The following is a 25,633-nucleotide window of genomic DNA, read 5'->3' as shown; positions in this document are numbered from 1 at the left end:
ATCTCAAGGCCATCAGACTGTTAAATAGCCATCACTAGCACATTAGAGGCTGCTGCTGCCTATAGAAATCACTGGCCACTTTAAGAAATGGAACACTAGTCACTTTAATAATGTTTACATATCTTGCATTACTCATCTCATATGTATATACTGTATTCTATAATATTCTACTGTATCTTAGTCCATGCCGCTCTGTCATTGCTCATCCATATATGTATATATTCTTAATTCCATTCCTTACTTAGATTTGTGTGTATTGGGTATATGTTTTGAAATTGTTAGATATTACTTGTTAGATATTACTGCACTGTCGGAGCTAGAAGCACAAGCATTTCGCTACACCCACAATAACAACTGCTAAACAAATAATATTTGATTTGATTTGATTTGATATACTGGTTTTGTGTCATACCCAATACCTATACCCTAAAACTAGTTCCTACAGTGACGTGGGGATTCCCCATAAAAGTGACTTCATGACATTACCTCCTTACTTCCCACCCCCACTAGTTGTGCTACATTTGCATATGACCCTAATCTATGGTTGGCTGGGGCTGCTGTTAGCTCTGTTTTAGCTGACTGGTAATTGGATACAGCAGAAATAACATGGCCTCTTACATACATTTTTTCCCCCCTCATTTCCCCTCATTTCCCTCAACAGTGTATAGCTACACTTTTTGCCACTAATTCACATTAATTTGGTAGTTGATTGACATTATTTTAGATGCAGCTAAAGGCTTTAATGTAGCTTGGATGTGTCAGATTTAAGATGCACCTTTTGGCAGTGCGGTTCCCACGCTTGTCTGAGCTCCATAGTCTTAGTGATTTGTACTGTATGTGATCATGTGGGTGGCAAAAACAGCCCTCTTGAAAGTCTCGTCTCTTCATTGCTCCTCACACATGCCTAACCACTCTATTACACAGGGAGAATTCTAACAATCAAACTCAAGATGAAGTAGGCCTCTGAAGTAGGCCCCTGGACTGGTAAGCCTTTAGCAAGATGTTGTATGTCAGGTCAATGCTAAACTACTTATGAGTATCACATTTATTCCCAATATCAAATCAGTACACAATTAACACCAGGCAACCCTGATCTGCTATGTAGTAAATAGTGTACTAGGGCCTTATGTAAAAGAATGTAGTAAAGTTAATGTATTAACATCCAAATAAGTGGGTGTTAAAATAAGAATAAAAACACTCTTATAAAGCGTAACTCAATAACAACAAGATAACGTCCTAGACTTTGTGTTATCTTGGAGTTGAGCAGATTAGCTGTTCTGTCAACAACCAAACAGTACAGTAGGCTCTGGTCAGTCCAGGTTGTAACACTAGGTCAGTTGGTGTTTAAAAGTGGACAGCCGTTCTTCACGTATATAGACCCATATTTAGGGTCTATGCCACAGGCTATATTTACCTTTAACAGGATCACTTTATAATAGGTATGTCTGGGGCAAATCCAACACAACATATCACAGAGATTTTTTTCATATTTTTTTATAGCAGACGCTCTTATCCAGAGCGATTTAGGGCTCTATTCATCAGATCCGCTTTGAGCATGGTGAAGTTATTAATTACACTTTGGCTGGTGTATCAATACACCCAGCCACTACAAAGATACAGGCGTCCTTCTTAACTCAGTTGCCGGAGAGGAAGGAAACCTCTCAGGGATTTCGAAATGAGGCCAATGGTGACTTTAAAACAGTTACAGAGTTTAATGGCTGTGATAGGAGAAAACTGAGGAATGGATCATCAACATTGTAGTTTCTCAACAATACTAAACTAAATGAAAGAGTGAAAAGAAGGAAGCCTGTACAGAATAAAAATATTCAAAAACATGCATCCTGCCACTAAAATAAAAATGTGACAAAGAAATTAACTTTAAGTCCTGAATAGAAAGCGGTAAATTTGGGGCAAATCCAACACAACACATCACTGAGTACCATTCTTCATATTTTCAAGCATGATGGTGGCTGCATCATGTTATGGGTATGCTTGTTATCAGCAAGGACTAGGGAGTTTTTTCAGGATAAAAATAACCTGAATAGATTGCAAAGATTTTAAAAAGACATTTTTTCACTTTGTCATTATGGTTTATTGTGTGTAGATGGGTGAGAAAAAAAAATATTTGATCCATTTTGAATACAGGCTGTAACACAACAAAATGTGGAATAAGTCAAGCGGTATGAATACTTTCTAAAGGCACTGTATCTTATTGGGCCAGATAGGGCTGAGCTGTGCTGGCCTGGAACTGTGTTGGAAGGGACGATATTCTGAAACTAAAGTTTGGGTCGGCACGATACTGTGAAAAGGGTGTTAGAATAAGAATTCAGCAACCCAGGTCAATCAACATTAGATATGCAGCCAACAGTATTTCCAACCTCAACATACAGTGAGCTCCAAAAGTATTGGAACAGTGACACGTTTTGTGTTTTTGGCTCTGTACTCCAGCATTTTGGATTTGAAATTATACAATGACTATAAGAATAAAGTGCAGACTGTCAGCTTTAATATGAGGGTATGTTAATCCATATCGGGGGAACAGTTTAGAAAATACAGAACTTTTTGTACATAGTCCCCCCATCTTACGGGATCAAAAGTATTGGGACAAATTCACTTATATGTGTAATAAAGTAGTCAAAAGTTTAGTATTTGGTTCCATATTCCTAGCACGCAATGATTACGTCAAGTGTGTGACTCTACAAACTTGTTGGATGCATTTGCCGATTGGTTTGGTTGTGCTTCAGATTATTTTGTGCCCAATAGAAATGAATGGTAAATAATGTATTGTGTCATTTTGGGGTACATTTTATTGTAAATAAGAATATAATATATTTCTAAATATATATATATTCATGTGGATGCCTCCATGATTACGGATCATCCTGAATGAATTGTGAATAATGATGAGTGAGAAAGTTACAGATGCACAAATATCATACCCCCAAGACATGCTAACATCTCACCATTACAATAACAGGGGAGGTTAGCATTTTTTGGGGGGAATGATAGTTCTGCCTCTGTAACATTCTCACTCATCATTATTCACAAGCTTGATGTAGTCATTGCATGCTATGAATATGGAACCAAATACTTAACGTTTGACTACTTTAATACACATATAAGTGAATTGTTCCCTAGACTTTTGGTCCCCTAAAATGGGGGGGGGGGACGACGACTATGTACAAAAAATGGCTGTAATTTCTAAATGGTTGACCTGATATGGATGAAAATACCCTCAAATTAAATCTGAAGTGCAGGAGTACAGACCCAAAACAACAACAAATGTGTCACTGTCCCAATACTTTTGGAGCTCACTGTATTTCCATACTTGAGCTCTATACACCTGTTGATGGAAAATGTCATACCATTAGTTTTCACAGCCTACAATAATACGCCATACATTTCTTGGCAGATCTGGGATGGTAATCAATTGGTTAAAATGACTATGCATGTTTTCGAGGGATGAGACAATACATTTTGACCTGCAAGTTATTCACAGTTTGACAATCAGGATTAAGGGTTTAGGAACTAGCCAACCAGGCAACCAGGATATCTCTATAGGAAAAACAGTTGTTTTGAGTGCAATTGACTTTGCATTATTCAGCATTAATGTAGATATACAGCTGCTATCAGGTGTGATTATGTTATTGGCTATGATACAGCATCATGGTCTGTTCTGAACCCAGTGCTGCCATCATTACGGGAAAAGGGAGAAGTGTTGAGAGAAGGTGAGAAATGGAGTAGCTCCTCTTAGAGGGTCAAATTTCCACATCGCCAAAATTCAGAGTGATTGACCAGAGCAGATCATTATCTCAAATGTGAAGAAAGGAGTTACACATACACACAATCACAAGTAATGTACAATATTATAGACAAAATATATATATGTGTATTCTCCCATGTACTGTAGGGATTTGTTAAATAGCCAATGTCTCCCCAACAACCACACATGCTATAGGGAGGGGTGATTGAGCAAGGCTTATTATCATGATACAACACAAGAGGATGTACAGTGGGGGAAAAAAGTATTTAGTCAGCCACCAATTGTGCAAGTTCTCCCACTTAAAAAGATGAGAGAGGCCTGTAATTTTCATCATAGGTACACGTCAACTATGACAGACAAAATGAGAATTTTTTTCTCTCCAGAAAATCACATTGTAGGATTTTTTATGAATTTATTTGCAAATTATGGTGGAAAATAAGTATTTGGTCAATAACAAAAGTTTCTCAATACTTTGTTATATACCCTTTGTTGGCAATGACACAGGTCAAACGTTTTCTGTAAGTCTTCACAAGGTTTTCACACACTGTTGCTGGTATTTTGGCCCATTCCTTCATGCAGATCTCCTCTAGAGCAGTGATGTTTTGGGGCTGTCGCTGGGCAACACGGACTTTCAACTCCCTCCAAATATTTTCTATGGGGTTGAGATCTGGAGACTGGCTAGGCCACTCCAGGACCTTGAAATGCTTCTTACGAAGCCACTCCTTCGTTGCCCGGGTGGTGTGTTTGGGATCATTGTCATGCTGAAAGACCCAGCCACGTTTCATCTTCAATGCCCTTGCTGATGGAAGGAGGTTTTCACTCAAAATCTCACGATACATGGCCCCATTCATTCTTTCCTTTACACGGATCAGTCGTCCTGGTCCCTTTGCAGAAAAACAGCCCCAAAGCATGATGTTTCCACCCCCATGCTTCACAGTAGGTATGGTGTTATTTGGATGCAACTCAGCATTCTTTGTCCTCCAAACACGACGAGTTGAGTTTTTACCAAAAAGTTATATTTTGGTTTCATCTGACCATATGACATTCTCCCAATCCTCTTCTGGATCATCCAAATGCACTCTAGCAAACTTCAGACGGGCCTGGACATGTACTGGCTTAAGCAGGGGGACATGTCTGGCACTGCAGGATTTGAGTCCCTGGCGGCGTAGTGTGTTACTGATGGTAGACTTTGTTACTTTGGTCCCAGCTCTCTGCAGGTCATTCACTAGGTCCCCCGTGTGGTTCTGGGATTTTTGCTCACCGTTCTTGTGATCATTTTGACCCCACGGGGTGAGATCTTGCGTGGAGCCCCAGATCGAGGGAGATTATCAGTGGTCTTGTATGTCTTCCATTTCCTAATAATTGCTCCCACAGTTGATTTCTTCAAACCAAGCTGCTTACCTATTGCAGATTCAGTCTTCCCAGCCTGGTGCAGGTCTACAATTTTGTTTCTGGTGTCCTTTGACAGCTCTTTGGTCTTGGCCATAGTGGAGTTTGGAGTGTGACTGTTTGAGGTTGTGGACAGGTGTCTTTTATACTGATAACAAGTTCAAACAGGTGCCATTAATACAGGTAACGAGTGGAGGAAAGAGGAGCCTCTTAAAGAAGAAGTTACAGGTCTGTGAAAACCAGAAATCTTGCTTGTTTGTAGGTGACCAAATACTTATTTTCCACCATAATTTGCAAATAAATTCATTAAAAATCCTACAATGTGATTTTCTGGAAAAATACATCTCAATTTGTCTGTCATAGTTGACGTGTACCTATGATGAAAATTACAGGCCTCTCTCATCTTTTTAAGTGGGAGAACTTGCACAATTCGTGGCTGACTAAATACTTTTTTTCCCCACTGTATTTTATGCTATTCACATCCATGGTGTTTTTCTACTCAATTTCTGGACAGTCATGTGCCTACTGGAATTTGCTTGGACCTCCGATCGGATCTCTTCAGTGTCCAATTTGACAGAAATGTGTGAATATAACAAACATCGACAGGGCTGTAGTGGAGCAGGTTGAGAGCTTCAAGTTCCTTGGTGTCCACATCACCAACAAACTAACATGGTCCAAGCACACCAAGACAGTCGTGAAGAGGGCACAACAAAACCTATTACCCCTAAGGAGACTGAAAATATTTGGCATGGGTCCTCAGATCCTCAAAAGGTTCAACAGCTGCACCATCGAGAGCATCCTGACTGGTTGCATCACTGACTGGTATGGCAACTGCTCGGCCTCCGACTGCAAGGCACTACAGAGGGTAGTGCGTACGGTCCAGTACATCACTGGGGCCAAGCTTCCTGCCATCCAGGACCTTTATACTAGGCGGTGTCAGAGGAAGGCCCTAAAAATTGTCAAAGACTCCAGCCACCCTAGTCATCGACGGTTCTCTCTGCTACCGCACGGCAAGCGGTACCGGAGTGCCAAGTCTAGGTCCAAGAGGCTTCTACCCCCTAACCGGTGCCCCCGCACATTGACTCGGTACCAGCACCCCCTGTATATAGCCTCGCTATTGTTATTTTACTGCTGCTCTTTAATTATTTGTTTCTTTTTTTTCAAATGTTATTTAGGTATTTTTTGGGTATTCTTTCTTAAAATTGCATTGTTTGTTAAGGGCTTGTAAGTAAGCATTTCACTGTAAGGTCTACACTTGTTGTATTCGGCGCATGTGACAAATACAATTTCATTTGATATTCTGTGAGGAAAGCAGCCATTTATTAAGATGACCAATTCACACTTAACCACTCAGAAAAACAACATGAAGCAGACAAAAGACTGACACAATTAAACACTATACGCACATATAAAAATAGGGAATTTGCTTAAAAATGTGTCCGAATAAAATCAACAGGCAAACGACAGAATCCAGTTTTGTATATTAAGATACTTTACGGTCACATATAGAATCTCAGCATTTAATACCCTCTCTGAAACAGTCAGAAATCCAGTCTTAAACCTTCAACCGACACAGACAATTTTACACATTGAAATGAAGAAAATAGGTTTTGTTGCCATGGTAAACAATCCATAAGCATAGAAATGCTTTATTTACAAACATTGTATCAATCTCATTAACACAGACAAAAAAACTGTCAAACCTGATCCAAAACTCCTGTCAAGAAAATCATACTTAACTGTATTGTAGTTTCATCACCACATTGAAATACTGACTTGATTTCATTAAAATGGTTTATGAATGATTGCCACTATGTTAAAGCTTAAGTGCAACAGACTGATATTCATGCATATGTAACAACCTGTTACTCTGTACAACATGTGTAGCATGCAGAGCAGAAATTACACAAATGTCATGAGCACGCAGTTACAATCTTGTAACTTTAACTAAAAAGCAGCCTTTTAGGGTTCTCTCAAATGAGACCAAATAATGGAGCTACATGATACAAATAGCTGGCTAGCTGGGATTTCATTAATAACCCCAGCCTGAGACAGGAGACCATCAAGCCAGTATAAAGCTATTCAGGGAAGCCTGAAACACTCATCAGCTCCTCTGTGGCCAGTCAGTCAGACAGTGAACCGAAATGCATGAATCGGAATTAAAAACTTCCTGGCTTTGAACCCTGCTGCAGAAAGAGTAAATCACCCATTCCAATAGGAACTTTTCTTTCTTGCAGATAACCTCACCCACACAGTGTAATACTAAACCCCTAAAAAGGAAAATCCAAACGAATAAATAAAAATGACATAAACTGATCCCAAAGTTCTTTAGCCTTGTCTCACGCTCCTCACTCCTCTAAAGTGGAACCTCCATCATGTGTTCCAATGGGATTGCCTCCTCCTGGTCAAACAGGTAAAATACTGTAGTAGTCCATCCAGACCTACAGGAACAGAATAAAGTGACATCTAGATTTAATTAACAAAATACATACATTTTTTTCAAGATGTACAAAGACGAAACATTATTTTTCGATTCCAAGTTGGTTGGTTTTCAAGGTAATTTTGCCTTTAATCTTTTTTGTAAAACGCACTCCTCATTTCTCAGGCTGTGCTTGTGAGCAGGGAGTGAAATAAGGCATGGTGAGAGGAGAGCGCTTGAGTCATGAATGTGAAGAGACGGGTGGAGAGACATCAAAAGTGAGGCGGTGGAGGAGAGAGGCCACACAGCTAGAGGCTGTTCTCAGGTAAGGTGTTAACAGCTCCTACTCCTGGGAAGAGCTGCTGTATGTGGCTGTAGTGCTTCTGCCTGCCACCTTGCGTTCATAGTTCACCAGTCTCTGTCCAACCAGGTACCTGGGAAAGAAGAAAAATACAGTTTCAGAGAGAAATACCATGCCATGAAAGCATACTGTGGCTAGAGTGTAAAAACGCCAACAAGTATGTCCTCAGAGGCTTGGAGACGTTATTTTATTATTTGTACTGGCAACTATGGTGGTCCACTGTCATAATGGAGACTTTGTGATGACAGTCTGTGAGAGACATCCGGAAGCCATTTTGTCAGGTTAGCATTGGCAATAAGTATAAGTCATAAGTGTGGCTGTGCTGAGCTTAATGTCAGGGTGCTCACTTGTCATTCTTAATGTGTTCGTAAAGGCGCTTAAATTGACGGATTTGGAAGGAGAGGATTCCCAGCAGCATGACGACCATGAGCAGGAAGGGGTAGATTCTCCTCTGCACCAAATTCTGCATCTCCATGGTAACTCCTGCAGAGAGAGCAATCAGAGGATCATCCCTTGAATTTGCTCACTTTCCTCACCAATAATAGCTCTCTCTCTCGCATACGCATGCTCACACACACCTGAAACCACTAATTCCACTTTCATTAACTGATATTTGCCGTACCTGGGGAATACTGCGCTACGATGGGGACGATGCCAGCAGAGATGACATAGGGCACACAGAGAGACACCAGTAGCACACAGATAACCGGAGCAGCCAGCTTTCGGATGATGAAATGGAGATCAATGTTCCGAATTCCGTTAGCATACACCTAGAAGAGGAAACAACACGAGGAAGTCAAAATGATGCCAACACATATTCAAAATGAATCTGAGCTATATCATGAATGGCATCTTCAGAGTAATTTATAAGAGTAATTAAGGTAATAATAATCATCATAGAAAAATGCAATCTTGTGGGACCGACCTGCTCAATCACTGTTTTCAGCCACCACTGGGGACCCATCAGAGTAATGGCGGCGATGATTTTGGCATGGAGAACTCCGAGAGCCCAGTCCTGAAACAAAGAGTAAAACAGCAGTGTTGGCTGTAGTTGCCTCTTGATCCGTTATCCGATTGAGGCAATCTAAAGACAGCGTCATAAAAGTTTTAGGTGCAATTTAAAATCTTAAGATTGCCATTTCCATTTAATGTACTGCAATCCCATAACGTATATGGCCATTGGTGTTAGATGGGTGGTCCTTACAGTACCTGCCAGGGGTAGAAGAGTGGTGTCTGATCCAGCGGCACCCTGAGAGGGGCTACTATGACCATCTCAAACAGCAGGCCCAGCAGGAGAGGGATGGCGCCAGCCAGCAACACAGCTATGACCACTGTCTTCAGGATCTACAGTGCAGTACAAGGCAACACAGAGGGCTAGAAATACAGGCCTCTCAACACACCTACAGTAGGTATCATTTTACTGAGATGTCTTCAATTTGCATTCTGATTCAGCCTATGTAGAGGACATTTATCACCCAGAACCATGCATTCACACAGAGATGAGCCCTTGCACAGTATAATAGAAACAGCATAACCAATATAAACATAGAGTATTTAAATCACTCTTATGTGTATTGTATACCTTATATGGGTCTTTACATACATATATATATATATATCTTTTAAACCATCTTCACATATTATATTTTGTTGTATAAAAATCACATCATTCTTATTCTAATTCAGTGTGAGGGGAAAAACAATAAAAATAGTTATGAAGAAGACGAATTCATTCATGACAAATGTCAGGCGTGTGGGCGGTGGGTGTTGCTTGTCATTACCGTGTTGCAGAGCATTACCATGAGGGTCCACTCCTGGACCTTGAGCAGAATGACCCTCCTGCCCTGGGGCATCCAGGCCAGCAGCACGGTGATAACCCTGATGGACAGCCAGCACACGTATAGGCCGCACGCCGCCGTGTACAGCTCATGGATCTTAGTACTGCCCGTCCAGAAGGACATCAGGTACCGGCCGGTGAATACTGTAGCAGGGGACGGAGAGAGGGGGTGAGACAGGGAGAGGAAGAGAGGGTGACAGTAGGTGAATGGGGAAGACTGAGCCTCCCGAGTGGCGCAGCGGTAAAAGGCACTGCAGTGCACGAGGTGTCACTACAGATCCGGGTTCAATCCTGGGCTGTGTCGCAGCTGGCCGCGACCGGGAGACCCATGAGGCGATGCACAATTGGCCCAGCGACGTCCGGGTTAGGGGACGGTTTGGCCGGCCGGGATGACCTTGTCCCATCGCGCTCTAGCGACTCCTGTGGTGGTCCGGGCGCATGCACGCTGACACGGTCGCCAGTTACACGGTGTTTCCTCCGACACATTGGTGCGGCTGGCTTCCGGGTTAAGCGAGCAGTCATGTGTCATGAAGTAGTGCAGCTTGGCAGGGTCGTGTTTCAGTGGACGCATGGCTCTCGACCTTCGCCTCTCCCGAGTCCGTACGGGAGTTGCAGCGATGGGACAAGACAGTAACTACCAATTGGATATCACAAAATTGGGTAGAAAAATGGAGAAGACAGTGGAGTGGACAGTGGAATTCAGTGAGTGACTGAGTGAGTTGTGTGGACTATACAGAAAACTCACCTGGCAACGTGAGGCACACCAGACTGGCCACCAGCAGTGTCACACACATGAACACGATCAGCAGCACAATCTAGAAAATCAAGAATACACATGAATATACCACATTGCATTACATTACATTATCATGCTCTGAGAAAGATGAGAAAGATGGCTTAGAGAAAACAGTGAAGAGTCTACTGCTGACCCAAGCCCAGCTCAGTTAATCCCTACCAGTGTGACGCTGAGTTGTCATAATGCCAGCAAATGTACATTATACCAGTGGCGTTGGTAGATACAATGTAAGTAACCTAATGTATGTCCCTCTAGCTGCCCTGAATGCCTCTGCTGATCCTACAGCTATTGTATGCAGAAATCATGTGCCTATGAACCAGATTTATACTGTTAGCACTGAGGCGGTGTGCCCAAGCAGGAAGTCCACTGTGTGCAGCTCACCCTGCACTAACATAAAAAACATGAGAATATCTACTTCTGCTAAGCTTCCCAGTAAAGCAATGAAAACAAGTAAGCATCCCAGAAGAAAGGTGCTCAAAATAGCCCACGTTAACATATGTAGCTTAAGAAACAAGGTTCATGAAATCAATAATTTTCTAGTAACAGATGACATTCATATTCTGACCATCTCTGAAACTCACTTAGATAATACCTTTGATTATACAGTGGTAGCACTACAAGGTTATAACCTTGACAGAAAAGACAGAAATGCCAATTGTGGAGGTGTTGCTGTTTATATTCAGAACCACATTCCTGTAAAGCTTAGAGAGGATCTCATGTTAAATACTGTTGAAGTAATATGGCTACAGGTTAATCTACCTCACCTAAAGCCCATTCTTGTGGGAAGCTGCTATAGACCACCAAGTGCTAACAGTATCAGTATCTGGATAACATCTGTGAAATGCTTGATAATATATGTGATATCAACAGAGAGGTATATATTCTGGGTGATTTAAATATTGACTGGCTTTCATCAAGCTGCCCACTCAAGAAAATGCTTCAAACTGTAACCAGTGCCTGCAACCTGGTTAAGGTTATCAGTCAACCTACCAGGGTAGTTACAAACAGCACAGGAATGAAATCATGAACATGTATTGATCACATCTTTACTAATGCTGCAGAAATTTGCTTGAAAGCAGTATCCAGATACATTGGATGTAGTGATCACAATATAGTAGCCATATCTAGGAAAACCAAAGTTCCAAAGGCTGGGCCTAATATAGTGTATAAGAGGTCATACAATATGTTTTGTAGTGATTCCTATGTTGTTGATGTAAATAATATCTGTTGGTTCGTGGTGTGTAATGAGGAGCAAACAGACACTGCACTTGACACATTTATGAAATTGCTTATTCCAGTTACTAATAAGCATGCACCCATTAAGAAATTGACTGTAAAAACTGTTAAATCCCTGTGGATTGATGAGGACTTGTAAAAATGGTATGGTTGAGATGGATGAGGCAAAAGGAATGGCAAATAAGTCTGGCTGCACAACTGATTGGCAAACACATTGCAAACTGAGAAATCATGTGACTAAACGGAATAAAAAGAAGAAACTACACTATGAAACAAAGATAAATGACAAAGAATGATAGTAAAAGGCTTTGGAGCAACTTAAATGAAATTTTGGGAAAAAAGGCAAATTCAGCTCCATCATTCATTGAATCAGATGGCTCGTTCATCACAAAACCGACTGATATTGCCAACTACTTTATAAAGATTATTTCATTGGCAAGATTAGCAAACTTTGGCAAGACATGCCAGCAACAAACGCTGACACTACACATTCAAGTATATCTGACCAAATTATGAAAGAAAAGCATTGTCATTTTGAATTCCGTGAAGTGAGTGTGGAAGAGGTAAAAAGATTGTTGTCTATCAACAATGACAAGCCACCGGGGTCTGACAACTTTTATGGAAAATTACTGAGGATAATAGCGGACGATATTGCAACTCCTACTAGAAATGTAAGCCTACTAGAAAGTGTGTGCCCCCAGGCCTGGAGGGAAGCAAAAGTAATTCCGCTACCTAAGAATAGTAAAGCCCACTTTACTGGCTCAAATAGCATACTAATCAGTCTGTTACCAACCATTAGTAAACTTTTGGGGAAAAATGGTGTTTGACCAGATACAATGCTATTTTACAGTAAACAAATTGACAACAGACTTTCAGCACGCTTATAGGGGAGGACATTCAACAAGCACAGCACTTACACAAGTGACTGATGATTGGCTGAGAGAAATTGATGACAAAAAGTTTGTGGGGGCTGTTTTGTTAGACTTCAGTGCGGCTTTTGACATTATCGATCATAGTCTGCTGATGGAAAAACGTTTGTGTTATGGCTTTACACCCCCTGCTTTATTGTGGATAAAGAGTTTCCTGTTTAACAGAACACAGAGGGTGTTCTTTGATGGAAGCCTCTCCAACATAATCCAGGTAAAATCAGGAATTCCCCAGGGCAGCTGTCTAGGCCCCTTACTTTTTTCAATCTTTATTAATGACATGCCACTAGCTCTGAGTAAAGCCAGTGTGTCTATGTATGCGGATGACTCAGCACTATACACGTCAGCTACTACAGCAACTGAAATGACTGCAACACTTAACAAAGAGCTGCAGTTAGTTTCAGAGTGGGTGGCAAGGAATAAGTTGGTCCTAAATATTTTTTAAACTAAAAGCATTGTATTTGGGACAAATCATTCACTAAACCTCAACTAAATCTTGTAATAAATCATGTGGAAATTGAGCAAGTTGAGGTGACTAAACTGCTTGGAGTAACCCTGGAATGTAAACTGTCATGGTCAAAACATATTGATACAACAGTATCTAAGATGGGGAGAAGTCTGTCCATAATAAAGCGCTGCTCTACCTTCTTAACAGCACTATCAACAAGGCAGGTCCTACAGGCCCTAGCTTTGTCGCACCTGGACTACTGTTCAGTCGTGTGGTCAGGTGCCACAAAAAGGGACTTAGGAAAATTGCAATTGGCTCAGAACAGGGCAGCACGGCTGGCCCTTGGATGTACACAGAGAGCTAACATTAATAATATGCATGTCAGTCTCTCCTGGCTCAAAGTGGAGGAGAGATTGACTTCATCACTACTTGTATTTATGAGAGGTATTGACATGTTGAATGCACCGAGCTGTCTGTTTGAACTACTGGCGCACAGCTCGGACACCCATGCATGCTCCACAAGACATGCCACAAGAGGTCTCTTCACAGTCCCCAAGTCCAGAACAGACTATGGGAGGCGCACAGTACTACATAGAGCCATGACTACATGGAACTCTATTCCACGTCAAGTAACTGATGCAAGCAGTAAAATTAGATTTTTAAAAACAGATAAAAACACACCTTATGGAACAGCGGGGACTGTGAAGCAACACATACATAGGCACAGACGCATGCATACACACACACGATAACATACGCACTATACACACGTACACATGGATTTTGTATTGTAGATATGTGGTAGTGGTGGAGTAGGGGCCTGAGGGCACATAGTGTGTTGTGAAATCTGTGAATGTATTGTAATGTTTTTAAAATTTTTATTAAAATCGTTGTATGCCTTAATTTTGCTGGTTTTGGTGATAGTCATTATATTATCATTATATTATAAACAGGTGAGAGTGATATTCATGTCTCACCCTGAAGGTGAACTTCATGGGCCGGTGGTAGGGCTGGATGCCCACAGGGCCTCCCTGCTGTAGGATAGCCTGGTGGGCAGCGTGCAGCCCCTCAGGGATGGCGTTGTTGTTGTTCCTCCTCTGCTGGTTGTTGGCCTGCTGGTCCGCATCACCGTCATTCTCCTCCTGGTCACCCAACAGGTACGAGTGGAGGTCTCTGTGGCACAGATAGCACGATTAACATGGGGTTTGCTGAGATGAGACCAAGGATGTGTGTCAGTCTATAATACCTAAATTCTGGGTTTTTACATTGGATTTATGGGAGAACGATGACAGCCTACATTAACAATATGACAGTAAAATAACGGTTTCCAATGTAAATGATAAACCACACGCACAGACTAACAGTGTGTTGGTACAGTTGAAGTCGGAAGTTTACATACACTTAGGTTGGAGTCATTAAAACTAGTTTTCAACCACCCCACAAATTCCTTGTTAACAAACTATAGTTTTGGCAAGTCGGTTAGGACATCTACTTTGTGCATGACACAAGTAATCTTTCCAATAATTGTTTACAGACAGATTATTTCACTTATAATTCACTGTATCACAATTCAAGTGGGTCAGAAGTTTACATACACTAAGTTGACTTTGCCTTTAAACAGCTTGGTAAATTCCAGAAAATTATGTAATGGCTTTAGAAGCTTCTAATAGGCTAATTGACATCATTTGAGTAAATTGGAGGTGTACCTGTGGATGTATTTCAAGGCCTACCATCAAACTCAGTGCCTCTTTGCGTGACATCATGGGAAAATCTAAAGAAATCAGCCAAGACCTCAGAAAAAGAATTATAAACACCATGGGACCACGCAGCCGTCATACCGCTCAGGAAGGAGACGCGTTCTGTCTCTTAGAGATGAACGTAATTTGGTGCGAAAAGTGCAAATCAATCCAAGAACAACAGCAAAGGACCTTGTGAAGATGCTGGAGGAAACAGGTACAAAAGTATCTATATCCACAGTAAAACGAGTCCTATATCGACATAACCTGAAAGGCCGCTCAGCAAGGAAGAAGCCACTGCTCCAAAACCGGCATAAAAAAGCCAGACTACGGTTTGCAACTGCACATGGGGACAAAGATCGTACTTTTTGGAGAAATGTCCTCTAGTCTGATGAAACAAAAATAGAACTGTTTGGCCATAATGACCATCGTTATGTTTGGAGGAAAAAGGGGGTAGCTTGCAAGCCGAAGAACACCATCCCAACCGTGAAGCACAGAGGTGGCAGCATCATGCTGTGGGGGTGCTTTGCTGCAGGAGGGACTGGTGCACTTCACGAAATAGATGGCATCATAAGGAAGGAAAATGATGTGGATATATTGAAGCAACATCTCAAGACATCAGTCAGGAGGTTAAAGCTTGGTCGCAAATGGGTCTTCCAAATGGACAATGACCCCAAGCATACTTCCAAAGTTGTGGCAAAATGGCTTAAGGACAACAAAGTCCAGGTATTGGAGTGGCCATCACAAAGCACTGACCTCAATCCTGTACAAAATGTGTGGGCAGGACTGAAAAAGCGTGTCTGAGCAAGGAGGCCTACAAACCTGACTCAGTTACACGAGCTCTGTCAGGAGGAATTGGCCAAAATTCACCCAACTTATTGTGGGAAGCTTGTGGAAGGCTACCCAAAACGTTTGACCCAAGTTAAACAATTTAAAGGCAATGTTACCAAATACTAATTGAGTGTATGTAAACTTCTGACCCACTGGGAATGTGATGAAAGAAATAAAAGCTGAAATAAATCACTCTCTCTACTATTATTCTGACATTTCACATTCTTAAAATAAAGTGGTGATCCTTACTGACCTAAGACAGGGAATCTTTACTAGGATTAAATGTCAGGAATTGTGAAAAACTGAGTTTAAATGTATTTGGCTAAGGTGTATGTAAACTTCCGACTTCAACTGTATGTAGTTGTTTGTGTGTGACACTCACAGCAGGTATCCGGCGGTGACGGTCCAGGCTCTGACGAGGCCTTTGAGCCACTGGCGTGTGTGGCCCTGTTCCAGCAACGCAGGCAGAACCACCTGCAGCAGCAGCAGCTCCAGAGACAGCTCACTGACTGGAGCATCACTGGGAGATGGAGACCGACAACACATCACCCAGTCAACACAGAGACATTATCATCACTCATAACAGAGTACATTAGAGAGGCATTTGCTAGTTACTGAAGAGGCATTTTTTTCATTACTAAAGAGGCATTGATTATTGATGTTGTAGCGTGGCATCCATTTAAGCGGCCAATGGTTTGTCTTCCGGTAATTGCAAAGCGGGAGACTTGGGCCGTAACAGCTTCATTACATTACTAGGAGCCAAGGGCTTAAGTCAAGTCATTCCATTGTCATTCCAGGCCACCAAAATTACCTGTACAGCATGACATTGTAGGGGAGGAAGGCTGGGAGGATGAGTTTGATCGTCCTTATGGGAAGCCACAACATTAGTAAAACTATGGAGCCAAACACCACCTGTGGAGAAAGACAGGAGAAACCCAGTGTTACTGGTTCTGTATAAGTCCTGTCCAGACACCCATAGATATGGCATTTTACAGACAATAGAAATGGGTTGCGACTCACCACCGATAAAATGAATCTTCTAAGATGTCTGTATATGGGCAGGTGAATCATTTCTTGAACAGGATTAAAATCAGGATCGTTCAGGTTTCTGAGAAACCATAAAACACCGGGTCTCAGGACCTAGAGCGAAAATTTGAAACAGATTAGCCATGGTGAGAAATATACAGAATCATTCCACAGCAGAAATCTCTTAGCATTCACTATCATGGCAATGAGTGGGTGTTTGGCACTTCAAATGACAGATATGAAGGTATGCGAGAGAATACCATCTCACCTCTCGCAGTAAGAGGATGAACGAGGCAAAGTAGAAGACGTAGACCATCCCTACAAGCCAGTGGAGGAACATGGTGGTACCAGGAGCAGACTCAAAACTCAGCTCTCTGTCCTTCAGAGAGGCATCAAACATCTCCTGCAACACAGAAAATAGTACCTCTGTAGCTCAGCTGGTAGAGCACGGCGCTTGTAACGCCAAGGTAGTGGGTTCGATCCCCGGGACCACCCATACACAAAAAAAAAAATGTATGCACGCATGACTGTAAGTCGCTTTGGATAAAAGCGTCTGCTAAATGGCATATTATATTATATTATTATAAAATAATTTGGTTTCTAAGTGATGTATCAATTATTTTGAAAGTACGAGTCATTGAAGCAGAAGAACATGGTTGGCTTACCAGTGAGCAGATGTCAAGCCACCAGCCACAGATGAGAGGGAATACACCGATCTCCACGACTACCAGCAGGGATACCTGGTTAATCATAATATCAATACTTATAATAACTGGTGTTTCTTTTTATGGCAATAGAAGGCAAATTATTGGAGTTTATACTGTAATCCCAATTGCTCTGTAACAGTTCAGAACATATGGACGATAAACACAATATTCTATATGTATATACACTTCTGAGTCCATAAGACACAAACTAGTCATATACCAGTCCAGCTTTGCATTCCCAATCACGGGAGAAATCATTATCATAATTTTCGATACCTTGACAACAATGTAGCACACTCCTAAAAGGCGTCTGGATCTTTGAAATCTCACCAGCGCTGCCAATCCCTGGGATTTTCGTTAAGGAAGACACACGAATACATACAGTACAACACAGGTACTACATTATGTCTATAACAGACGATAAGGTATAACACACTTCTGTAAGAGACACCAGAGGATACATGGCACAGTATTAATATCATGGCCAGGAGGATGTAGCCCACGATGGTGGTGATGAGACCTTCGAAATGGGAAGCCCGCACCTGCAACAGGAAATTACATCATCAAAATAATCTTCTTTCTAATAGTCTGCAAAGTAGCTCAACTGGGTTCCATGGAGCGAGTCATTCAGATTCCAAAACAAACTTCACAAAATCAATTCATATAGAATCTCTCGGGTTACACGTGTGAGAGAAAAGCAAAACATTTAATTTACATTAAGCTGGTACTTACATTTTCCTCAAAGCCAAGTCCCACAACTGTGAAATGACCAATATGATACGGGCAAAAAGCTGAAAGAAATAAAAAATACAAGTCAGGTGTTGGAATATTTCTCTTTATATTGTTTATTCATCAATTGCACATTCTCTTAACAATAGTTTATGACACATACCGAACACCAGAATGAAGAGTGTGTTTAGTGAGACCACCCAGAAGACATGCTCCTGAAAAAGAGAGAACACAAACTGAAGACTTTCTCAAAAGGGTGTGCTATTTCATCAAACATGGGAAAACATCAAATGCAAGTTTTTTCCCTCCAAGAACGAGCTACTTACCAGGAAAACCAAGGAGCCATCAAGACCGAGCATCTGTGAAGAAAAAAAAAAATGAATATTACATTTCACTGTACTTTTCATAGACACAACGATGACCAATGGGTAAATAACACAAATAGGCCTGAGGGAATTCTAAGCCAGACTCACCCTCTCCCATGTTAGCTCCTCTGCTGCCCGGTCCCATTCCAGGGCATTCCAATTCATGTCATCTACAAAGAGAAAAGCAGCACCTCACTCACTGACACCAACTGTGGAACACACTTTTACAAACAAACAGATATCGCCAACAGATGAAGGTCTATGAAAAATTATCAAATATAGAGATTATGATGTTGAATACTGTTAAATGCAAATGCATCATCCTTAATAAGCCTTTGAATACGGCTGCATTAGCTTAGCATCTTGGACCTTTATAGCCTGAGTGGCAGTCTGTTTGTGCTATTATACCAACTCCTGGTCACTGACAATGAGCAATGGTGTTGGCAAGACCACAACAGAACTGTAACCTGGCTAGAACCTTTCCATTCTGAGGCTTGTACCTTGTGCTCCATTGTTGGCATCTGCAACATCATCAGCCCCAGCCTCATCCTCATCCTCATTCTCCATGTCCTCTGCCGGGTCCACCTGGATGTCAGGGACCTCAGCCGCTGGACCGTTGTCCACCGGGGGCTCAGCTGCGGCAGGAGCAGGCTGGTTCTCACCCACCCCCTGCCCAGGACCAGGGGCCTGCTGATAGGGAAAAGAGATTGGGCATGAAGGTGGGGGCTGGTAGCTCCAAAACATTAGAATAGGTGGTTAAGGAAGAGTGTATTGAGTGCTTCAAAACACTCAACTCGTCAAGTTGCACTAAATAAATGCTACCATTATCACATCATTATGTTAAAGAGTGACTTGTACTTGACAGTGGGATTTTTGGCTACCTCATTAGGTTGTGGAGCTGGTGCAGGTTGAGGCTGCTGCTGCTGATTATGCTCCAGCCACTGGGGGGCGCCACCGTGAACAATCTGCTCCCGCAGCCACACCAGACTGATGAAGGCGCAGAGTGTACACGTCACCACGAAACAACCCTGCAAGCAGTCCGCCAGCAAGTTCTCTCTGTGGAAGAAGGGAAATGACAATTGTCTCACGATGAGTCCGAATGTTATCTGCTAAATGACTAGACAACATTTATTTCATGTTTTTACAGAGTATTGTTTTGTACAGGTTTGGGAGAAGAGAAAAAGGTAAAACGTACGTAGAAAGCATATCTAATGGCAGGGTGAGGAGTGAGCTCACAGAGCCGGTAAACAGACACTTGTAGATGCGACCTGCGGGAATAAGACAGTCAGTCAGTCAACACACACATTTACAAAAGGCCAACACTGGACAGCAATCTGAACAACCATGTACCAACATACTGTTTTAGGACATTTGTACTTACATGCTGTGAGAGGAACCACTCCCAGCCAAGCAAAAGCCACTAGTGTGTAGTGAAACCAGTATCTAATAGCTGTGCCTACACTAGTCACCAGCCCCGCAAATATGTCCTGGACAGGCAGCCGGGAAGGCATGTCTGGAGAATATACTGAAAAAGAACAGAGGGAAGAAAGGATCAAATAGGCTACTTAATTTTCACATTCTCAAATGCCAACACTCCTTTACTCGTCCTAATTGGGTCCATTCAAAACTAACAAAAGCTTGCATTGGATCAGATTAGAGGTTATGCTGAGAGTTGTCAGCAGTTGCCTGGTCAGAAAACTGACCATTTTCTATTGGTATCATGACAGACTGTCTAAAGGACAAGGATAATCAATTTAATCATCTGAAAAACCAAAATTAAAAAATATGTTAAAGAAACTGAAGATATTAACAATCTGAAACACAAGAAGTATGCTAATATCTTGCTAAATCACTCACTATGTGAATGAAGATGGCAAACAGACTCCAGTAAGAGAAACAGAGCAGGCTGCTGCATGCGCATTAGCTTGAGCCACACTTCCAGAGTAATAGATTAATTTAAACAGGGCTGTGCGTCTGTCCCTTAGGCCTGTTCTGAATGATAACGACCCAGGGCAGCTCACAGCTTGCCTGGCTACCCAGACTCATTGTTTCGGCCAAACGACACACCTGCAAACATTTGTTTCTTCTCCACAATGAGTCTGGATTTGACTCCCGCCCCAACCCTTCTTGAATGCAAACACTTTTGGACCGTCTGATTTGTTGGGCCAGAGCAAGAACACACGTGGGTAAAGCAATGTTTTGAAAATTATTTATTGGCTTTGATACTCTGATTGGTTGGACGATCCAATCGCTGACTACTTTGTTTTATACAACGCCCCTCATCACCACAAACGACGTCAACGATGGCAGATTCAGACTAGAGAATGACCGATAATCAGCCGAGCCGATATATCGGGCCGATATTGGCCTTTTCTAGTCTATCGGCCCTTCTCTGTCGGCTTTGTCGATAGTCCCTCTACATAGCAAAGCTGCTGCTATGCCAGCAGCCACACTGCCTGAGCAATGAGTACTGCACAATGCTGAGGAATGTCTAGCTGGGAAAATCAGCAGCAGCAAGCAGGCTCATACTCCAACAGAAAGGTCCAGTATTGAGAAATAGATAAATTGACACAGTGACCAAAATCGATCTCCTGTTGGAAATATTAGTTTAGTTAATTCACTAATAATAAGGACCGTGTTGACGTGCCCAGACATGCATGCAATAAGAAAGCTAGCTAAGCAGATAGCTATGTGACCTGTTAGCAAAGATTACAATAACTAACCCTTTTATCTGTGGTGTTAGCTAGATAAACATGGTGCTAAGATATCAGATAGGAGCTAATAGCCAACCTAGCTAGCTAACGTTAGCTGGTTATCATTTTGAACATGCACCATTTTCGGCAACGAGCCATTTGGCTTGCGGTGTAACATTAGCTATTTACTGGTGTCCTGATCTGACCAGCCGCAATCGTATCCATAAATTGACAGTTGATAGTCGGATTAGATGATTGTCGTAATAGGGAAAGAATGAAGTGTTTTAAAATGCCTAAATAAAGGTTGGCAGTAGGGTTAACTACCTAAGAATCTTCCTGCATGTTTATGGACCAAGAAAGCTGTAGATCAGCGCACGTGTGCGCTCTCACTTCTCAAACTATGGGCTGATTAGTCTCAGACAGAATGTGCCTTGTCATTTCATATTTTTTCCTACCCTCGCTTGATATTATGCACATTTATGGCTTGGTAGCAAATGTCAACAAGCCATTGAGCTAGTCCTCATAGTAGCAGAAAACAGAACCAAGTGATATGAGTGATGGAGAGAGATGAGGAGATTTGAAAGGGAGTGGAGTTACACCCTCGCTCTATCCAATCATAGTAGTAGGATCAAATTACAACCCGCCCATTTCTTGTTGAGATAGCTGAACTAGCCAATTGAGTTGTTTCGAATTTCGTCCTGGCAGCTGAGCTGTTTAGAGATGGAAAGAATGCTAGTTTCATAAGCATCCGTGATCACAAATCATGATGTTATGTTGGACCCATTTGCATTGAGTAGATGTTATTTTATATTCTCCAACTAACAGCAGTGCCTATATTATGTCCTTCCATACAGGCTTGACATGCTGGAGCAAATGTTGCTGATCAGTAGGCTAATATAAGTCCCAAATGGAAGGCAAACAGATTGTCATCGGTAGCACCATAGACTCCACTGATCAGCCAAAACTAGCTCATTAACTCAATGCATGCACACACTCCTAATGCAAATGCATTCACCTGTATTGTGAGCAGGCCCATGACATCTTAATTTACCCAGTTTATCAAGAGATTTACCATTCAAATACAATTATTACCATTATGTTGTTATATAGATACATTTGGTAAAAACAAAGTCAAATGTATTGTTTAATTTTAAAATTGATGCATGAATGCATACATGACTGTCTCTGGGACAATTTGTCATCAACATTTTCCAATCTAATGATATTACATATCGGCCATCTGCCTCCTTGACCCCCAAACATTGGTATCGGCCCTAAAAAATCTGTATCGGTAGTTCTCTAATTCAGACTGAAGTATGTAGCGATTGATAGAGCAGCGGAAGAATTCAGTGCGATTCTTCAGGCCAGCTCACAGCCTCACTCTGAGAAGTAAATGCGGCATTGAATAGTATGTTAAACAGAAGGCATATAGACAGAGAGAATGAAATTGAATTACTTACTTGGCGTAAAAGCAAATCTGTGCTTGCATAACTCGCAGTATTCTTTTCTGCTGTGTTTTAGCCATTGTACCAAGCTGTGAAAACACATAGATGGATCATATAAGTGCGGTGTCACACGTGCAGCAATGCAAAAGATAAATTGTCGATGCCTAAGGTCAGTCCATCTAGCTAGATCTAGCATGGAGAGAGATAAAGTATCAGAGTGTATCTCTGGCTAAGTATTACTTTTCCTTAGTAATACTTGGCTCTGATCCGAATCTTGAATGTATCATGCTCTGGCTAGAACCCAGTCCGTCTCTAAAGAAATGCCACTAGGCCTGTGTTTGAGTATACCGCCAACCAACCAACACCACATACCATTCTTGGTGGATGAATTTTATACTTCCTGTGCAAACACAGGGGTGATATAGTGGCTTGTCCGGGGTTCCTTCAGACCGGCAGACCCGGCATATATCCCCTGAAGAAAACATGGACATGAATCAGACAAAATCACAGAGAACAGGGTTCTACCAACGAAAAAAAAGGCATGATGCTGATTTTGTATGCAGAAAATAAGATCGGCTTTGTTATGAGAAACCTTTATGTGCAACTTGCAAGATAACAACCTAGCAGATCTTTCAGTGGTCTCAAGACTCCTTATGCAAGGGCCTTTCATGTGTAAATAGTCTGGGGCTTTTGATTAACTTTACATTCAGCAATGAATCATGCACATACTTTACCTGTCACTGACACTAATCAAGTGAGTGACAGTACTAATGTAATGGGTGGGTGGCACATACTGGGTGGGTTTGCAAACAAACATTTCAATTCTATCATGTTGCTACTATGTTAGTTGGCTAGCTAGCTATGTTGATTAGATCATGGAGTACTACGTCAATATTCTATTAAATGGACATTTAACAACAACGTGTAGCAGTGAAGTTAGTTAACTCACTACTAATGTTAACTAGCAGTGACGAATGTTGGTTAGCTATATTTCGGACTTCGTGGTGAGTGAGTGGATGGATGGATGTCGCTAAAGTTAGTTAGCTATGCTAGCAAGCTAACGTTAGCTACTACACGCAGGTTGCAGAATCAACAGAAATAAATAGTTAATGTCAATTTGCGACAAAGCAGTTTCCTAGAGGCCCAATCAAATGTGTTTCACAACAGGAGTTTAACTAATAATGTCACGTAAATTTAACAAGATGGGTTGACGAGGTTGCCAACTACCTTCCTCGGCGGTGTCCATCTTGAATGCTGACGCACACTGCCCTCTTTACATTCAACACAACACGAAACACCGTCTGACTAGTTGGTGGAAAGCCTAGCTGCCAGCGAAATAAAAGAAACATAACATCTTAGAATGATGTTCGATTCGAACACTAACGATCCCCGGAATACAATGTAACTTGTCTATTTGATTCCCCGTGGGGATACAATGTAGCTATTTATTGGGCACGCTTCATCATGGCCCTACAACTACTACTAGATGGCTAGACTAACTACGGTAAAAACAGAAGTGCACAGCAACTATTAGTATGCTTACCGTATTGAAATACGCTAAAAGAGTATACTTGTATATTTCTATTCCAAAAATAAACATTCAACAAATACATTTTAGGGCAGTTTAATATTAAGTAATTAAATACAATGTGTTGGTAGTGACGAATGCACGAATGGGAATTTGCAAACTTGTCACAATTATTTTTTATTATTTTAAATACAGGTACATCATTTACAAAACATTTACCAATTGAATAGCAATGACTGACTCTCAAACATTTGATCTGATAACATCCTGGGAAGGTTTTTCAAAATCGACAACAACAAAATCCCTGAGGCATCACATTATGAGGTGATAGTGCCACCAGTGCCCGGGGGCTGCTGTGGTGTTAGGATATGTCCCTGATGTGTTCATCTTTACGTTTTGAGTGACTCTGCATCATATACCCACACAGAGCATATTCCTTCTCCAGCGGTGCCATCAGGTGCCCAGGTGGGAAAGGAGAAACAGCAGGCCACCACTTTAGCTGTGCTCTGTAGTTCTGTCTGCAGTTTCACCTACAAACTGATCCATCTGTGAAGTCATACAATCAAACATCATTTTGAGGGTCATATTGTTGATGGTCGTATTTACAAAATAACGAACTACCATTATTGTTGTAAAGACTGGCAAAGAATTAACAGTTAAAATCTCACCATCTGAGGTACTCCAAATATGACGACATTTGAGTACTGAGCAAAACTGACCTGAAATGGGAAACATAAATGAAAGAAAGACCAAACATTTGTTCCCCCTGTATTAGGTATTAGCTACATATACATTGTGGATGGTGAACTATTTGTAAATTATCTGATGGATTGACTAACAAGCCATAAATCTGAAATGTGGAACAAAGTATAATGATGAACTCCCTGTCTCTAAGCTCTGTAACGGGAGTACCACACCAACAATGGATTCAACCCCAATCGAACTGCTCGAAACCCTTTCTTTGCATCTGCTATCACCTGCAGAAATAACATGCATGGTTAAATCAACGTGCCAGTGATAGCAATAGGAGCAACATAATACTACACATTTACAGCCTGACAGCCTTCAGGGATCAAATAATTTCTGGGATACAGGTAAGTACCTTACTGTGATTGTTTTAAATTAAAATAGTCTAAAAGAAACAAAAATAGCTTCTTAGCAAAGTAATTTCTCAAGCAATAATTTTGCTAGGACAGCCTGGGAGTGGTCTGAGAGGAGAGGGGGAAACTGAAAACTAGCTGTTATTAGCAGAGAGGTTTGGAACTTTCTTTCTTAATGGTCTTAACTAATTTACCGCATGGTGATGTCACCAGGGAGGCCAAAACTCCATCCCACCAAAACAGGCTGAAATTTCAGGTGGTCGTTTCGAACAGCTCTTACACTAAAATGGCATTATCA

At 41.6% G+C, this 25,633-nt stretch overlaps 1 protein-coding gene across 3 annotated transcripts; it reads right to left on the bottom strand.

Moving 5' to 3' along the window:
- Nucleotides 1-6,450: 6,450 nt before the first annotated feature.
- Nucleotides 6,451-24,201, bottom strand: LOC121535264 (E3 ubiquitin-protein ligase MARCHF6). Of its 3 annotated transcripts, XR_005994724.2 has the most exons (27): nt 23,935-24,201; nt 23,080-23,179; nt 22,723-22,796; nt 19,951-20,094; nt 19,765-19,837; nt 19,451-19,625; nt 19,070-19,259; nt 18,678-18,739; nt 18,531-18,563; nt 18,368-18,419; nt 18,208-18,266; nt 17,937-18,017; nt 17,752-17,820; nt 17,434-17,508; nt 17,037-17,171; nt 16,763-16,882; nt 16,554-16,654; nt 16,125-16,262; nt 14,153-14,348; nt 10,515-10,584; nt 9,714-9,913; nt 9,142-9,276; nt 8,858-8,947; nt 8,555-8,702; nt 8,280-8,415; nt 7,744-8,005; nt 6,451-7,593 (listed from the first exon to the last, which is right to left on the bottom strand). XR_005994724.2 is itself a non-coding variant. In XM_041842144.2 (26 exons), the coding sequence occupies exons 1-26, from the start codon at nt 23,951-23,953 to the stop codon at nt 7,915-7,917; spliced, it is 2,766 nt and encodes a 921-aa protein (XP_041698078.1). In that variant the 5' UTR covers nt 23,954-24,201; the 3' UTR covers nt 6,451-7,914. The 3 variants fall into 3 exon arrangements, 2 of the variants coding, with proteins under 2 accessions (XP_041698078.1, XP_041698080.1); XM_041842144.2 differs by having other exon boundaries at nt 6,451-8,005; XM_041842146.2 differs by having other exon boundaries at nt 6,451-8,005; nt 9,732-9,913.
- Nucleotides 24,202-25,633: the final 1,432 nt, after the last annotated feature.

This window comes from Coregonus clupeaformis, chromosome 21 (assembly GCF_020615455.1).
Source record: "Coregonus clupeaformis isolate EN_2021a chromosome 21, ASM2061545v1, whole genome shotgun sequence".
In the NCBI taxonomy this organism is placed as follows: domain Eukaryota; kingdom Metazoa; phylum Chordata; class Actinopteri; order Salmoniformes; family Salmonidae; genus Coregonus; species Coregonus clupeaformis.
The sequence above is the reverse complement of the archived record's forward strand: the minus strand, read 5'-3'. Positions and strand labels throughout refer to the sequence as shown.